Below are 18,070 nucleotides of genomic sequence, written 5' to 3'. Positions count from 1 at the left end.
CAAATGTTAACATGTCAGTTCCCTTATATGCTCTACGTACCAAATCTGTCCACCATTTTGACAGGTTCAGACTGTACAGGTTCTCCTTTCCCATATTGGTTTACAGCTGAGACCCGGAAGAGGTATTCATTTCCTTGGATAAGTTTGGTGGCCACATGCCTACAAGACTGAATATCTTCAGCAACCACTGTCCACAAAAGTCGACTGGTTTCTCTCTTTTCAAGAACATAGGACTTTATTGGTGAGCCGCCATCCTCCAATGGAGGTGTCCATGTGAGTGTTGCTTTTTCAGCAGAAACATTACTGATTTCAATGGGACCTGGGGGACCAGGTACGTCGAGGACTGTTACCTTCACGTGTTCCTCCTTTGTGCCAAAAGGATTGGTAGCAGTAATGGTATATTCACCAGCATCTTTTCTAGTGGCATACTTGACAGTAAGCATGGAAGATGTTGGGGTTGAGGATATCTGAACAATATCTGATGGTCTCATGTCTTTTCCTGCCCTAGACCAACTCGACTTTGGAAGGGGCTTGCCAAGAATGCTAATGGCACTCAAAACAATGGTATCTCCTGCCTTAATTGTCAGCCCATCTTTTATTGTGGGATCAAGGACAATGGTTGGTGCCTCTGCAAAGAAAAAAAAAAAACATTTTAATCAGCAAAGAAAGGAGGCTTAATTTGCGATTTTTTATGTGCATAAAAAGTAAAATTAGACCCACCATATTCATCCTTGCAAATAATGGTTCCTGTACTTTCTGATGGAGCACTGATAGCACCTGCTGTGTTCTTCGCTCTAACTCTGAATTCGTATTTTCCACCTTCAATGAGGTCAGTTACAGTAAAGGCACAATCTGGGACATTAACATGGTTGGCTTTCGTCCAAGATTTAGAGGGTAGATCGCGCTTCTCCACTATATATCCAGTCAACTTATGACCACCATCATATTTGGGTTCAGTCCAAATGAGGGTCACTGAATTCCTTGTTACATTAATAACCTCAGGTTTGCCAGGAGGATCTAAAGCAAAGCAAAAAAAAAGCCAGTCGAATACCAATTTTTTTTTTCATGCAGAAAACACACCTGGGCTTTCCTTTGTATAATGACTTACCAATTGGATCAAGTGCCACAACAGGCTCTGACGGCAGGCTTGGCTTGCCGACTCCTGCTAAATTGATTGCCATGACTCGGAATTCGTACTCAAGACCTTCGGTTAATCCTGTCACTTTGAAGTCTTTCATCCTAATAGGAGTCTTGTTAGCTCTCTTCCACAAAAGGCTGTTTCTCTCCTTGAACTCAATATGATACCCTACAAAAAAAAGACAAGACCCAGTGAATTTGTCAATTCAGGTAGAAAATACTGATTTTTAAGTACACGTTTTTGGCCAAATGGTTTATATGTGGGCATAATATGGAATAAATAGTCATTCTTGCTGGGCTATACTCTTATTTCTAGGCACTTTTTTCCCCCTCTTGGTTTCTGTGTATTTATTGCACCTTCTGTTGAAAAATTCCAACTTAAAAAAAATCACTATGAAAGCCTTTAACTATTAGGAGATTTCTCATTGAAATCAAGTGTTAACTAATGCTTAATGTACTGAAAGGAAAAAACAATTACTGTATTTGCAGATCGTGCTATAACAAAGGACCATCCATTCAGCTTGTTTTTCAGGGAGGACAATTTGGAAGAAACATTAATGTAAAAGCTACAGGAGAAGAGCAAATGAAATACCTGTAATGGGAGAGCCACCAGTTTTCCTGGGGTCAGTCCAAGTTAGAGATACCGAATCATGTCTGACATCCACAATATTGGGTGGTGGGGGAGCATCAGGCACATCTAGGAAAAAGTAGATGATGCAAGATTTATAATAGGGAACTTTTCTCAAAAACATGTTTTGCTCTGTGTTTTCTGACTCTGAGACACTTACCAAATGGATGCTTAGCAACAATTGGCTCTGATTTCAGGCCTTCACCTACACCATATTTATTTTCGGCACTGACCCTGAAGGTGTATTCCATGCCCTCATGAAGTCTGGTTACTCTGAAGGTGGTTTTCTGGACAGCTGAGGCACATGTCACCCACTTGTTGTTTACAGAATCTCTCTTCTCTAGGATATAGTTGGTGATTTCAGAACCTCCGTCATCCTTTGGAGGACCCCACTTTAAGGTCATGGCTTCTGCTGTGACTTCATCAAATTTGATTGGTCCTGTGGGGATGCCAGGCTTGCCAACAACTTTTATAGAGAGAGTTCCTTCCTTGGTGCCGGCAACGTTCTTCAGTGTGATTGTGTATTTTCCAGCATCAGATTTTTGGCAATCATATACCACAAGAGTTGTGTTAACTGCAGTTGACTCAACACTGACCCTTGTGTCAGTTGGTAGAGGATCTTCCCCTTTCTTCCAGGATACCGATGGAGCTGGCTTGCCTTTTATGGGGATCTTAAGACGGAAGTTGCTGTTTTCTTTAGCCAAGTAGCACAAATCAGGTATGTCCTTTAAGTCAAGGTCAGGAGCCACTGTAAAATAGCAGAGATAAATTATTGTCATTTTTCAGACCCCACAATTGATTTTTTTCAGATCATTATAAATTTTAAAGGATTTTCAGAAAAGCCAGTAAGTAGGGCTCAAGAGTGCACTTTTGAGGACAATAAAGGGAAAATGAAGATGCATGACTAAAGGCTTACCAACATCATCCTTTGCCACAGCAGTGATTTCACTTGGGGTTCCTTCTCCGTTTTCATTCTCAGCACTCACTCTGAAGGTATATTCCTTGCCTTCAATCAGATCTTTTGCAGAGTACTGTAAATTCATTGATTTCATAACACGTTGCCACTTATTGTCTTCAGTCAGGAAATCTACTACATATCCGGTAATTCGGCTGCCACCATCACTGCGAGGCTTTTTCCAGCCTATGCTACAAGACGACTTAGTTACAGATAGCACTTTCAGGTCCACAACTGGTCCAGGGGTTTCTAAAGCAAAGAAGAAATGATAAGACTTAGCCCAAGATAAGCAAGGTCAGAGGTCACTCAAAGTGGTGGGATAGTAGGTCATTTGCTTACGGGAAGCTTTGACAGCATCACGTGTTTCCCCAGGATCCCCGATGCCATACTCATTTTCAGCAAACACTCTGAAGAAGTAGGATTTTCCCTCTTCCAAGTTAGATACTCTGAAGCTTGTTTTTGGGCACTCAGTTGTCACTGTAGACCAGGACTTCCTCTCTGCATCACGTTTTTCCACCACATAGTTGATGATGGGACTTCCGCCATCAATAATAGGAGGATCCCAGGTAATATAAGCAGAATCTTTGGATATTTCCTTAACAGTGACATTGACAGGTGGCCCGGGAGTATCTGGACAAATCGTGGGTAAATAAGAAATGAATATGTAAAAAATACATAGACTACATTTTTAACATATGATTGTTTTTTTCAAATCGACTTACCTAGCACTTTCACTACAATGGTATATTCCTTTTTACCACAGCTGTTCTCCAGAGTCAAGATATATTTTCCTGCATCATATTTGTTCACATTTTCACAGCGCAAGAAGGTATCAAAGTCTGTTGATTTTATGTCAAGTCCAATCCTTTCTCTTAGATTGACATTTGGTTTAGACCAAGTTATCTTTGGAGGTGGACGTCCTTTTACTGGTACATACAGTCTCATTGTAACTCCAGCACGTAAAATGAGTGTTTTCCTCAAATCGGCATCGAGTTCTCCCTCAGGTGGGACTGTTTGAAGTAATAATTTAATGGTCAAATGTGTTTCTGAGGACTAGCCTTATCACTCCTAAAGTATGTTTCTTTTCCAGAACTGACTTCTAGGTCTTTAAAAAATTCTTAGTATGATCCTCAAAACTTCTGTATTTCAGTACTCTGTAGTGATTTTTGATCTTTCTATATTCTGATATCCTGTAGGCTAAACCAAGTTTTCCCTGAAGGATCTCTACCTCTTCTCCTTTTTTCATGAACTTCCATACTCTCAAACTCACTCTTTATTAAATATAGACAACTGATTCTTGGCTCATGTGCATTCTTGTTTTTCTTTTCTATATTCAGTGAAGGTTCTCTGGTGACACTCTGGCTCTCTTTCCTTATTTCATCATGGGAAGAAAAATACATAGAGGGTGAAGTATTTCACCAAGTAATTAAAAATAAAGGGAGAAATGGTTATGGGAGATAAGAAAATAGAAGAAATGGTGAAATGGAAATTAGGATGGAGAGTCTACAATTACATACTTATGAAAAGGGGTAGATTAGAAGATGAAAAAAACATTAAAATGACAAATAGCTCTTTACTTAGTTTTAAAAAAAATGCTATGTTTTCAGGATAAAATCCTATATTCCATATTCTTTTGAAGATATGAATTCTCATGTGAGTATGAAAAACTTTTCAGCCACAGATCAGCTGGCATTCCATTTGATCTGTGTAGGATACCACGCAGTACCAACCCAGGTCTCCATTACAAGGTACTCCTAGAGCTACCAACTCTAATGCTCATAAATAAACAAATCTACCCGAGGGAGTTCTGTACTGACTTTCATAATATGACTGATGAGGAAAACTCTATTTCTGCTGGTAATACTCACTTAAGATGTCCTTGGGACAGTGTTTGTCTGGCACATCACTGGGGTCGCTGTATCCAATCTTATTAACAGCATATACACGGAACTGATACTCTGTGTCTTCCATTAGGCCGGTAACCTCAAAGCGGGTTTTCTGCAGCTTCTCTGGTAAATTGCACCTCACCCAGTTATCAGAGTCAGCTCGTTTTACTTCAACAAGGTAGCCAATGATAGGGCTACCACCGTCATAGGCTGGCTTGCCCCAAGATAGACTCACGGAGCTACGGGTCGTATCATATACTTTAGGAAATGCTGGTGGGCCAGGAGGATCTGAGGATAAATAACAGAAAAATTTCATTAAAAATCTCATTCCTGGTTGTTTAGGGTTGATTACAACATAAGATAGGGGACTCTTTCATGAAAACTTACACAGGGGGTCCCGGGCATAAACAGCTTTGGATGCATCACTGGGTTTCCCCGGTCCAGCCTTATTTATAGCGATAACTCGGAATTCATATTCTGTGCCCTCTTGGAGACCTGTTGCTTTTATGGTTCTTTCTATAACAGGTTTTCTGTTGACTTTAGTCCAATTAACTGCCTGGGTTTCTCGCTTTTCAACCAAATAGCCAGTGATGGGTGAGCCGCCATCATCTGCTGGTGGTTTCCAGCTCACCGTCATGTGATCTTTGGTTATGTTGCTAATAACAGGAGGATCACAGCGCCCAGGTGGGTCTGCAGAGATGGATTGAAAAGTTACTGTGTCAGTCTAAGAGGTCTTTAAAAAGTCAAACGAAAAACCGAAGGAAAATGTTCCTACCATATGGGTTTTTAGCAATTGCCGGTTCAGTGAAGATTGGATCGCCTACTCCGTATTTATTCTCAGCACAAATTCGGAACTGATATTCATGGCCCTCTATAAGTTTCTCCACACTGCAGCTGGTGATGGGCACCGTAGCCGAGACTTGTGCCCAGTTGGGCCTGCTTGTTTCACGTTTGTCAACAATATAGTTGGTGATTTCTGAGCCTCCGTCTTCAAGAGGAGGTTCCCAAGAAAGCATTGCACGATCTGCATACATTTTGTTGATTTTAACAGATGCTGGAGGCCCTGGTTTATCTGGAAGAGTACGAAAGACAAGTGAAGTCTTTCACTAACACATGTGAAATGGGGAATGAGTAGACTGGAGTTTTGGAGACCTGACTGCAGTCTTCTATTGTCATTAACTTCCTATATGACCTTAGAAAGTATGTAATTTTTCACAACCTTAATATCCTCATACGTAAGATATATAACATTTCTAATGCTCTTTTCAGCTCTAAAATGCCACTGCCCTGTGATAAGAATAATCCTCTGATTACAAACGATATATCAGGATATATATCTTTTCTCACATATGATTTTGTAAATTCTGTTACATCACATTAACCAAAGTAACATATGAGAGTTTAAGTAAGTGCATTAGTTACCTAACACTTGAAGCTTAATTGTGGCTGATTTGGAACCACTCGAATTTTCAGCAGTAATGGTATAGTCGCCCGAGTCCTTCCGGTTCACGCTGAACAGCTCCAGGGTGCACAGATTCCGCTTCATGGCCATCTTTATGCCTTCCCTTGGCTTCAGCACCGTGCCCTCTTTCTTCCAAGAGACGGTTGGCATTGGTTTACCAAAGACAGTAGCATCCAGGCAAACATTGGTTCCAGCCTTCACGGTAAGCAGACCTTTCATCGCCACACTTAGCTCTATCCTGGGAGGAACTGGAAAGTAATAAGATCAGGATTTAATGTAAGCAAAGCTATATCATATCATTCTTGTTAATAAAAGTAGGAAATTCATATTTCAAGAGGGGATTTTTATTTATTATAAAAGAATATAGGTTTAGGGGCTCCTGGGTGGCTTAGTTGATTGAGCATCTAACTCGATTTCAGCTCAGATCTTGGGGTTGTGAGATCAAGCCCTGCATCAGGCTCTGTGCTCAGTGAGGAATCTGCTTGAGATTTTCTCTCTCTCTCTCTGCCCCCTGTTGCACTCTTTCTCTCTCTCTCTAAATAAATCTTTAAAAAAGAATATAGGTTTAATAAGAAGTTTGATAATGCTGAAAGCATATTAAAAAAAGTAAATATCTTCCATAATTCCAACATCCTTCAATTTTCATTATGACAATTTGGTGCATTTCCTTGTCCTCTCTCTGCCTGTGTATGGTTGAAATTACAAGGTCCTCCCAGTTTTGTACTGTTTTTGTTGTTGTTGTTGTTGTTGTTTTTTAATTTGTTTTATGTTTTTTTAGTTTACTGTGTTATTAAGATTTTCTATAATCATAATTTTTAGTTGTCTGTATACAAAGTACCTATCATGTTCCCTGTTTTTCTTCCCTCCCATGATGTGTATTTTATTTTTATTTAAGAGAAAGAAAAATACATTTCTGTTGAGTATTATAGACAAAGGTGGAATTTTACCATTTTCTGCCTGGATGGTCACTGGATCAGAAGGTTCGGAGGGTTGGCTGATGTTTACTGCAGTCTTGGCAATTGCTCTAAATTGATACTGAGCATTCTCTTCTAAGCCAGTGACTGTGTACTCTTCCTGGGGAATCTGGTGAGGTGAGGTATTGCACCGTACCCACTTATCACCAGGAAGTTTGCAAGCTTCTACAAAGTAGCCAATAATTTTGCTGCCTCCATCATGTTTTGGACGAGCCCAGATGAGGGATACAGTACTCTTGGTAACATCAATAACTTCAGGCTTTCCAGGAGGATCTGAAACCATAAGAGGTACTCTTAGCGTTTATCTTAACAGCAGAAGTTAAAAACTTCCATATTTCAAAGAATCACCCAGAAATATTGAGAATATCTCTAAATAGAAGTAATAATCCTCAGAGACTTTGAGATTTAAATATACTCCCATAATACTAACAAAAATTACTCACCAACTGGCATTCTTGCGGTTACGTATTCTGTTGGTTTGCTGGGTGGGCTGGATCCAGCTTTGTTTAGCGCATAGATTCTGAATGAATACTCGAGACCTTCTATGAGGCCAGCACAAGGATATTCAGTTGACCGGACAGGAGTATCGTTAGCTTTCACCCAGAGCAAGCTGTTTCTTTCTTTGCGTTCAATCAGATAACCAGTGATGGGACTCCCTCCATCACTGTCTGGTCTGTCCCATGCCACAAATATGCAGTCTTTGTTGACTTTAGTGACCCGTGCATTCTTCGGTTCACTAGGAACACCTGGAGAGGAGGAGAAGGGAGATGTTAGGTTTTTTCCCTTAAGTTAACAGACCGGAAAGAAAACAACTTTTTTTTTTTTTTTTCCCTCCCTGAAAGAAACCTACCAAATGGGTACTTAGCCAGCATCTTTGGAGATGTGAGAGGCTCTGAAATGCCAAATCGATTTTCGGCACGGACCCGGAAGATATACTCCTGTCCTGGGATCAGTTTTCCAACTCTGCAGGAGGTTTTTGTCACTGAGGCAAGAGCCGTCACCCAGTCGCCTCGGCTCACGTCACATTTCTCCACTATGTAATTGGTGATGTTACTACCTCCATCCTCCAGAGGGATGTGCCACGACAGGGAGCAAGCATCAGCGTCTATCTCAGAAATGTCAAATGGGGGCTGAGGGGGCCCAGGAGCATCTTCAGAAACCAAGAGAAAGAAATATAAGAACAGGGATTTGAAAAGAAGAAAATGTTTCTGATTGTCATATCTAGGTAACCATTTGTCTAAAGCTTAACCTACCCATGACAGTAACTTTGATTTTCTGAGTATCTGTCCCAGAGCTGTTCTCTGCAGTGAGGCTGTAGTACCCGCTGTCTTTCCTGGTAACATCCTTTATGATCAGGATGGAAGAGGTGTCTGCTTTATGCACCGCCAGGTGACTGGAAGTGACGACGTCATCTTCTCCTTTTTTCCATTTACAGACTGGATTAGGCTTTCCATACACATGGGCTTCAACTCGGAGTTTCTTCCCAGCTTTAATAGTAATTTGCTCCGGCATAAGGATCTTTGGAGGCACTAAAAGTAAAACGAAAATTCGTTAAGTTTGCGGGGAGGCTAGAGTTCCTCTGATGGGAGCTTTACTAGTGTTTCTCAGACTGTGGGTGGCAACCCATTAATGGCTTCGAGCTCATGACTGCATTACAGCTACTAGTATTTTTGAAGAAGAATAAGATTGAGCCAAAGAGAAAATATGAGAGTCCAGTCTATTGTGAGAAGAAAATTCTCATGGACTTTTATCACATGATAAAAGGAGATGGTGACCACTTACACAGCTGTTCTTTGGCTTCATATACTCCTTCTGCTTCCCTTGGCAAACTAACTCCAACGGCATTTCTGGCTGCTACTCTGAATTTATACTTCTTTCCTTCCTTTAGGCCAGTGACGACAAGGCTGAGATCTTTTACCACCGAGTACTCTGTCCAGCGGTCTGCAGGCTGCTCCTCCTCTCTGTAACTGATGATGTAGCCGTCGATTTTGGCACCTCCGTCACGCAGGGGAGGTAACCAGGCTAACACAGCGCTGTTTTTGGTCATTTCAGTAACTTCTAGTTTCCTTGGGGGATCTGGCTCACCTAGAAGAAAAATGGGATTCAGAAAAACTGTCCAGGTACACTAATCCCATCCCTTTTTACTCTACATAAATGTTTGAGTATGCTGCTTGCTTGGAAGCATCTGGAAACTGGAGCTCAGTGTGTTGAACGTGGGAAGTACAAGTTGGGGCAGATTAAAACACTCTTCAATGAGTGAGTGAGAGATTTATTTGTCCTGTTTGGGTTTCTACAAATTAAAGCCCTTTGGTGTGGTAGATGAACGTGTTTCAGTATCTTGAGACTGGAGTGAAAAGGAGGAAAAAGGACGGTCCTTACTCAGAGGATCTGATGCAAGCACTGGTTTGGGGACATCTGCTGGCACGCCAGGGCCATATTCATTGACAGCAGTGACTCTGAAGAAGTACTCATTCCCAGGGACAAGGTTGGTGACTTGGAAGCTCGTTTTCTTGACTTCTGGGGTAACTGTTGACCACGTCTTTCTTTCTGCCTCACGCTTCTCCACAATGTAATGTGTCACTTGGCTCCCACCATCATTCTCAGGAGGGGCCCAGGAAATGTGGCATGATGTTTTAGTGACATCTGAAACTTTTAAATCAGTCACAGGTCCAGGAGTATCTGCAAAGAGCCACAAAATCAGATATACAGGTCTCTTCAGCCTTCTTCTTAACTAATGTGTTTTCGAAGGGGAAGAAGGAGCTTGTTAGTAACCCACCTAATACTCTGACATTCACAAACACGGCCTTTTCTCCTGCTGGGTTCACAAGTGTTAAGGAATATTTTCCTGAGTCATCACGGGTGGAATTGGGGATGACAAGGAAGGCCATCGTGTCCACCAGATCAACTTGTCCTTTTCTGATCACATTGTCAATACCCACTCTTCGCCAAGTGACTTTAGGAGCAGGTCGTCCTCTCACTATGGCAAATAGTCGGATAGGGCATCCTGCTCTCACTATGACCAGTTTTCTCATGCTGGCATCCAGATCAATCTCCGGAGGTTCTGCAAATGATATGAAAACCATTAGTTGACTTTTTGGAATGTGGGGAAATCATGCAAGAAGTGTAGAGTGAATGAATTCTAGGACAAAATAGGGTCTCACCGAGGATTTCTTTAGGTTTAATAGCATCCTTTAGTTCAGCAGGGCGCCCAATGCCAGCTTGGTTTTGGGCACACACCCTGAACTCATATTCCTGGTTTTCATCTAAGCTGGTAACAGTGAACTCCATGCGAACAAGTTGTGCAGCAGCATTGCACCTTTTCCAACCTTCATCAGGAGATGCATCTTCTCGTTTTGGTCTCATTTCCACAACATATCCGATTATTGGCGCGCCACCATCATACACTGGTTTTCCCCATCCAAGAGTTATGGAACTTTTGGTTGTGTCGACCACTTTGAGATTGGTTGGTGGACCAGGTGGTTCTGAAAATAGTAAATATATAAGAATGAATATACCCTTCATTAACTCTAACTGGTGATACTCCAATGTGTAATTTATATTATAAAGTCGTCCATTTTCAGTTAATCAAAGATAGGATATTCAACTGCTCAATCACTGAGTCCTTATTACCCTTTATAAATTTAGAATCTACTATTGTTTGTACATTTTAGGCGATTTGGTGAAAGATCTACTTGGAAGAGTATTGGCTAAAGTTTTGAAGTCATGGATTTAACTTATTTGTCTAATACTTCTGTGTTTGGGATTAAGATTTGCTGCGATATTAGAAAAAAGAACATCATACCTATGGGGTCTTTTGCCACCACTGGCCTTGAGGGCAAACTTGGTTCTCCAATTCCAATTTCATTTTCTGCCTTGACACGGAACTGATATTCATGTCCTGGGAGGAGGTTCTGTACTTTGAGACGTCTCTCGGGGATTGCACTCTTGTTAACAGGGACCCATCGTACTGAATGTTTTTCCTTTTTCTCCAAAAAGTACCCTGTGATGGATTTTCCACCATCATATTCAGGTGGATTCCAAACCACAGTCATCTCTTCTTTGCTTACTTTGGTGACTTCTGGAGGATCTGGGCGACCAGGTCTATCATATTTGGTTTTTGCAATGACTGGTTTACTTTCTGTTGGAGGCCCTGTGCCTATTTTATTTTCTGCACGGACTCTGAAAATATATTCATTTCCTTCAATGAGACGTGTTACTGTAGCACTGGGTGTTAAGACATTAGCAGAATAGGTAGACCAAACCATTCGCTTACTCTCACATTTTTCTAGAATATAATTTTGGATTTCACAGCCACCATCGTCCTCTGGTGGATCCCAGCGAATAGTACACCGATCACTGGACACATCAGTAATTTTCAGATTTCTTACAGGACCAGGCTTATCTAAAACATTGACAGTGGCATAGGCCACAAAACTGCCAGCCGTGTTAGTTGCTGTAATTACATATTTACCACCATCACTTCGCTTTGCTTTAGAAAGAGAAAATTTGGATGAATCAGCACTAGTATCAATCTTGACCCTTGGTGATCTTGTTAAGTCTGTAGCATCTTTGTCCTTGGTCCATAAAACTTCTGGGAATGGTTTGCCTCTAACACCTGCCTCAAGTCTAATGGTGTCCCCTGCTTTGACAGTTAGCACACCACTTAATTTCAGATCAAGTACTGGTTTCTGTAAGTCTTCCTTCACAACAACTTCCTCTGTCTTCACCCAGTCACTTTCCCCACCTTCATTCTTTGTTTGCACTCTGAACTCATAAATCTGGTTTTCAACACATCTGTCAACCATGTAATGGGTTTCTTTAATGCTTCCTTTATGCACTCTTTCCCATTCATCGGAGCCCTTCAGCCTCCTCTCAACGTGATAGGACAGATTTGGGCTACCACCATCATAATCTGGCCGCCGCCACTTGAGATAGACAAATGTCTTTCCTTTATCTGCAATGTGAAGGTTTTCAGGCTCGCCTGGCCTATCAATAGGGTTAATAGCCAGAATTGGAGTTTTTGTTTCAATGGTTGGACCAACTCCTACCTTATTCTCTGCACAGACTCGGAAATAGTATTCGTTGTTGGCTAAGAGGTTGGCCTTAATTAATCGCTTAGTGGCATCTGAAGCAACAATTGACCAGCCTTTCTGGTTTGGTTTGCGGTATTCTACTATGAAATTTGTTATTTCTGAGCCACCGTTATCTAGTGGGTTCTCCCAAGAAATTGTACAGTTTTCTTTGGTTACATTGCTAACCCTTAAATTCTGGCAAGGCCCAGGTCTGTCAAGAACATTAACAATGGCGGAACCTTGGGCATGCCCACTGGTATTCTTGGCTGAGATAATATACTTGCCATGATCAGCTCTAACAGCATCTTTAATCTGTAACTCAACACGAGGTAGATCATGAATTATGTCAACCCGCTTTTCTCGAACCAATACTTTGCCTTCCTTGGACCAAGTTATTTCTGGATCAGGTCTGCCTCTGACTCGAGCAAGAATGCGGATAGTTTGGCCCACTCTAACGGTAATAACATCACGACAAGTAACATCAAGTTCTACTTCTGGAGGATGAAGGATGTCTTTTGCAATCACAGATTCTGCTAGTTCTCTTGGCTCTCCCTCTCCCACAATATTAGCTGCCTTTATACGGAATCTGTACTCATTTCCTTCAACTAGTCCAGGTACCCTAAAGGCACACTGCCTAATGAGTTCATCTTTATTAATCCTATTCCACTGTGTTGTACCAGGTTTCTGACATTCCACTACGTAGCCTAGAATGGGGCTGCCACCATCACTGAGAGGCTTTGTCCACACCAAGTCAGCTGTTTCTTTGGTCTTGTCTTTCAGTTTAGGATTAATTGGTGGTCCAGGTGGTTTGATGGGCCGGCAAGCTTTTATTGGATCGGAACTTGGTGATGGATTGCTTAGTCCTGCAAGATTTTCAGCAAAAACCCTAAACTCGTATGTATTTCCCTCATACAGTCCAGTCACTCTAAACTTCAGGTCACGTATGGGTGTTTTGTTGACTCTCACCCATTTGCCAGTTATTTCTCGACGTTCCACATAGTAACCAATTATTGGACTGCCACCATCAGATTTTGGCAACGTCCAAGACACTGTTGCAGCATTTTCGGTAATATCAGTAACCACTGGTTTACCAGGAGGAGATGGAGGACTAAACTTATGTTTAGCAACAGTAGGAACGGAGTCAAGGGGAGGACCAACACCCATCTTATTCTCTGCTCTAACTCGGAAAATATATTCACAGCCTTTTTGCAGATGTGGGATTTTCAGCTTTGTCTTACTGCTTCCTGATGAGACAACCCCCCATGTGCCTTTCCTTGTATCTTGTTTCTCAACAATATAATTTATCACAGGGCTTCCTCCATCATCCTTTGGTGGCTGCCATGAGATAGTCATATATTCTGGGGTTACATCCAGAATATTAATAGGACCTGTTGGTGGACCAGGAACATCAAGAACAGTAAGATGTACAGCTACTGTTTTGGTGCCAGCTGCATTGGAAACTGTGATTTGATATTCCCCAGTGTCTCTCCTTAAGCAGTTCTTAATAGTAAGTACTGATGAGAAGCTGTCAGTTTCAACTGTGTAGTGTTCATCTGTTTTGATCTCACTCCCATCCGTTGTCCACTTGACAGTGGGAATGGGTACACCTCTTATGATGGCAGGGAACCTGACTGTAGTTCCAGCTTTTACCACAAGGCCTTCAATTAATTTCACATCTAGTTCCACGGATGGAGGCACTGGAAAGTGAACATAAGAAAATTAGATGTTGATTTTCACAATATGAATTTAAAAAAATAATAATGCCAGTCCAAAAGTTACCTAGTTTTTCCTGACATTCTATTGGGATAGTTGTGTCAGGGAGACCAAGACCCACAATATTTTCAGCTTTTACGCGGAATTTATAGGTCTTTCCTTGCTGCAGTCCAGTAACAACACACTCTAAGTTTGTCACAGTCTTGAACTTAATCCAGTCTTCGGTGCCCTCTTCTTGATATTCCACCAAATAGCCAGTGATTGGAGAGCCACCGTCACGATCAGGCTTATTCCAAACAAGTGAGACTTCAGTCTTGTCGACATCTACATGGTGTAAGTTTTTCGGTGGCCCTGGGGGATCTTTTCAAAAGAAGAAGTTATGATGAGTGAATAATATTCTCAGAGATAATCAGAGAAAACCTCTGTATCCAGAGAAAGCAACTTACGGAGAGGATCCAGAGCCTTGATGGGTTTAGGTGTTTCAACAAAAGGACCACGTCCATACTGGTTCTCAGCAGCTACCCGGAAGAGATACTGATTGCCTTCAGTAAGGTGTTTAGCCATGTGACTCTTCTTCTTGGATGTAGCTGAAAGAGGTGACCACTGGGAGGTGGCAACATCTCTCCTCTCAACCACGTAATTTGTAATAACAGAACCACCATCATCCAGTGGTTCCTTCCAAGTAAGGTAACAAGAGTCTTTCCTAATTTCACTGACTTCCAGATCTCTAGGTGGCCCCGGCTTATCTGAAAGTGTTAAATAATGAAGTTATAATAAGTGATTTAGCTCAAAATGTATCAAAATTTATTTTTATTATGTTATTACATTAAATACATAAGTATGAAAATTCTCACCTAATACAAGGACTTTTACTGAGACAGTTTTTGAACCAGCTGGATTCTCCACTGTTAAAGAATAAATTCCACCATCTTCATGGGCAGCATTAGGAATTTCAAGCTTGCTACCAACTGGAGTAACATCGATTCTTGCTTTAGTTGGAGCTTCTCTGTCTCCTTTCTTCCAAGTTACTTTTGGGAATGGCACACCTTTGATGACAGCACTAAGTCTTAGAGTATCACCAACCTTTATGTGTTGTTCTCTTGCCATGTTGGCATCAAGAATCAACTCTGGGGGTTCTGGAATAAAGCAAATATTACTTTCAGATTTGATTTATGTATTTTACAACGAAGCATATACCAAGAGACATCTTTCTTCTTTGCTATTATAGCTGAGATGATTTTACTCACCAAGTCTGTCTTTTACTAACACTGGCTCGGGAACATAAGCTGGATCCGATTCACCAGCTTCGTTGACTGCCAATACCCTGAACTTATAGGTTTGACCATCCCGAAGACCGGTGACTTTATACTTAGTCTCAGGACATGACTCAGGAGTGTAGTTAGCTCTCTTCCACTCTTCATCTCCAACTTTCTGGTACTCAACAATATAACCCAGAATCTTGCTCCCGCCATCATGGCGTGGTGGCTGCCAGGTTAGATCAACTGAATTACACGTTGTATCAATTGCTTCAGGATTAATTGGTGGACTTGGTTTAGCTATGTAATAAAAGGAAAAACAAACAAAAAGGAGTTAGAACACAGCTGCAAACAAAGTTGGATAACGTGAAGACAGAATGAATGTTTAATATTGTACCAATTGGATCTTTAGCAAAGACGGGTTTGGATGGTGGGCTTGGATCGCCAATACCAATTTCATTTTCTGCAGCAACTCGGAATTCATACTGACACCCTTCTAGAAGATCAGGAACCCTGAATTTAGTGTATGGATGGATGGGCTCTTTGGTAACTCTAGCCCATCGTTTTGACATAGTTTCCCTCTTTTCCAGGATGTAGTTTGTGATGGGCTTTCCTCCATCATTTGGCTTGTTCCAGGTTACTAGTGCAGAGTCTTTGGTAACCTCTGTGACAATGGGCTGCTCTGGTGCATCAGGAACCCCTATGACAAACATTAGCAGAGCGTGTTAGAAATGTCATTTTCCCTACTAACAATATTCAACACAGAATCACTAAAAGGAAATGTAATGCGTACTGAAACGATCTTTGGCTTTCATTGAATCAGACACCAGAGGATCACTTATTCCATATAGGTTTTCAGCATATATCCGGAAAATATAATCTTTTCCTTCAAGGAGTTTAGAAACTTTGCATGTTGTTTTAGCACTTGCAGATGTCACAGGCATCCAAATGTCTTTGCCCACCTCCTTCTTCTCAATAATGTAATTGGTAATTTCACTGCCTCCGTCATCTAAAGGTGGCTTCCAAGAGATAACCATGTAATCTTTGGTCACCTCATCGAAAATAACTGGTCCTACTGGTGGTCCAGGACGGTCTGCAGAAAAAAACACAGACCAAAATGTAATTGCCCATTCTTCTTTGGAAAGAACAGAATATCTATTCTTCTTGCTAAAGAATACTTACCAACAACATTGACTTGACAGAATCCTTTCCTGGAGCCTGTACTGTTCTCCACAACCACGCAGTATTTGCCGGAATCTGAACGTTTGGCCTTGATCTTCTCTAGAGCAAGTGTTGTTGGAGTGGTCTTTATCTGGGTGCGATCATCCTCCAGCACATCAGCTTCATCTTTGAACCAAGTAATTTTAGGCTTTGGTTTGCCTGAGTAACGGCCAGTGAGAGCAAAAGCTTCACCAACCCGAACTGTGAGCTTATCTCTGAAGTCGAGGTCAAGGGTTGGAGGAGCTGAAATTGTAATTATACAGGCAAGTCAGTTTTACTGATGTCTTATGGCAAATCTGTAAGTGTACAAGTTTTCAGAGCATGAATTGCATTCGACACATACCCAGGTCATCCTTGCAAGTGATAGGCTTGGTACAAAATGACGGTTTGCCTTGTCCCACGATATTCACAGCACTGACACGATACTCATAGGTATCACCTTCTTTTAAGCCTTTCACAGTGTATTTTCTGCTAAGCAAGTTGTCATTTGTAACCTTGTGGAATTTCTCAGTTCCAATGAGGCGGCTTTCTAGGACATAGTTGATAATTTCTGATCCACCATCATACTTAGGAGGATTCCAAGTCAAGGAAACAGAATCTTTAGTAACCTCTTTGACTTCCAGGTCTTCAGGACGCTCTGGTACAGCTGCAAGTAAAATACAGAATTACAATGAAGAAAAGGTCATGTTAAAAATGCAGTAAATCATAGTAAATAGTAAATGATACTCTTGGAGGACTGCACTTAAACGTTGAATTATTTGCTTTGATAAGTAACAGAAAGTTCTCACCATAGCACTATTAGAGTTAAAAAAGACACCACCCAGTCTAATTTTCTCTGATAGATGAGGAAATAGATGTTTGTTGAGGCCAGATCATTTAAGAAAGTTCTCCAGAGTTGGGATATTATTTTCATATTCATGACAGTAAGTGGAAAATTAAAAAAAAAATAGTGTAGTATCCATGGAGGAATTGGAAGACTCCTATATTCCCATAATGTCTCTCACGATCACATTCAAATACTACCAACATGACGCTTTGAGCATTTGTCTACTCAATGCTTTCAAGGGAATGAAATGTTTAGTCTCGGTACACATATTCTCACCATCCTCTTTTCCTAAATGAATGAAGAAGTGATTAAGGATGAAATTGTTTTAAATTTCACTTACTTATTGGATCTCGGATGACAAGAGCAGTTGGTGTCTCAGTAAATGGGCCTATGCCAACACTGTTTTCGGCTGCAATTCGGAAAAAGTAGGATTTTCCTTCAATGAGACCCTGGACAGTAGCATTCTGTCGGGTAACTGTGTATGTCACTGGGGTCCATGCTCTGCGGTCAGATTCACGCTTCTCAATGACATAATTGGTGATTGGAGAGCCTCCATCATCTTCTGGAGAAAACCATGTCAGTTTGCAGGAGTCATTGGTTAGGTTGTGAGCCTGGAAGGGTGTTCCAACAGGACCTGGCACATCTGGGAAAAAGAGGAGACAATTTCTAGCTGGCTGTTTTCAGTGAACAACCAGGCTCAACATTTGTTACCCTCTGTGTTTAAAAAAACAAAACTGCTATGAATAAGATTTCATGGCTATTGATTTTTTTCTTCTCCATGGTATCTATATTCATATTTTTAAATGAAATATGTTTATAATTACTGTTTGCCACTGTTTTAGTAGAAGCTGAAGGAATAGTGATGTGTGTGTATATATATAACATATAACATATGGGTATTTATATATGTATGTTTATACTTTTTTTTTGTAATTTGTAA

The 18,070-nt window shown here is 41.1% G+C and overlaps 1 protein-coding gene across 1 annotated transcript in view; it reads right to left on the bottom strand.

Moving 5' to 3' along the window:
* Positions 1-18,070, bottom strand: part of LOC309843473 (titin-like) — a 275,519-nt gene that overhangs the window by 50,969 nt on the left and 206,480 nt on the right. Inside the window, 30 exon segments of the mRNA XM_082688984.1 lie at positions 41-628; positions 721-1,017; positions 1,109-1,306; positions 1,730-1,834; positions 1,926-2,513; positions 2,682-2,969; positions 3,060-3,350; positions 3,443-3,730; positions 4,589-4,894; positions 4,994-5,296; positions 5,382-5,678; positions 6,029-6,316; positions 7,016-7,315; positions 7,486-7,788; positions 7,893-8,192; positions 8,296-8,571; positions 8,825-9,127; positions 9,422-9,721; positions 9,819-10,103; positions 10,204-10,524; positions 10,845-13,811; positions 13,894-14,187; positions 14,274-14,573; positions 14,682-14,963; positions 15,075-15,383; positions 15,481-15,783; positions 15,877-16,176; positions 16,266-16,547; positions 16,648-16,950; positions 17,471-17,773. Coding sequence (XP_082545110.1) covers positions 41-628; positions 721-1,017; positions 1,109-1,306; positions 1,730-1,834; positions 1,926-2,513; positions 2,682-2,969; positions 3,060-3,350; positions 3,443-3,730; positions 4,589-4,894; positions 4,994-5,296; positions 5,382-5,678; positions 6,029-6,316; positions 7,016-7,315; positions 7,486-7,788; positions 7,893-8,192; positions 8,296-8,571; positions 8,825-9,127; positions 9,422-9,721; positions 9,819-10,103; positions 10,204-10,524; positions 10,845-13,811; positions 13,894-14,187; positions 14,274-14,573; positions 14,682-14,963; positions 15,075-15,383; positions 15,481-15,783; positions 15,877-16,176; positions 16,266-16,547; positions 16,648-16,950; positions 17,471-17,773 — 11,868 coding nt within the window.

Source organism: Mustela nivalis (assembly GCF_964662115.1).
Source record: "Mustela nivalis genome assembly, chromosome: 11".
In the NCBI taxonomy this organism is placed as follows: domain Eukaryota; kingdom Metazoa; phylum Chordata; class Mammalia; order Carnivora; family Mustelidae; genus Mustela; species Mustela nivalis.
This window is presented reverse-complemented; position numbering and strand designations above follow the sequence as displayed.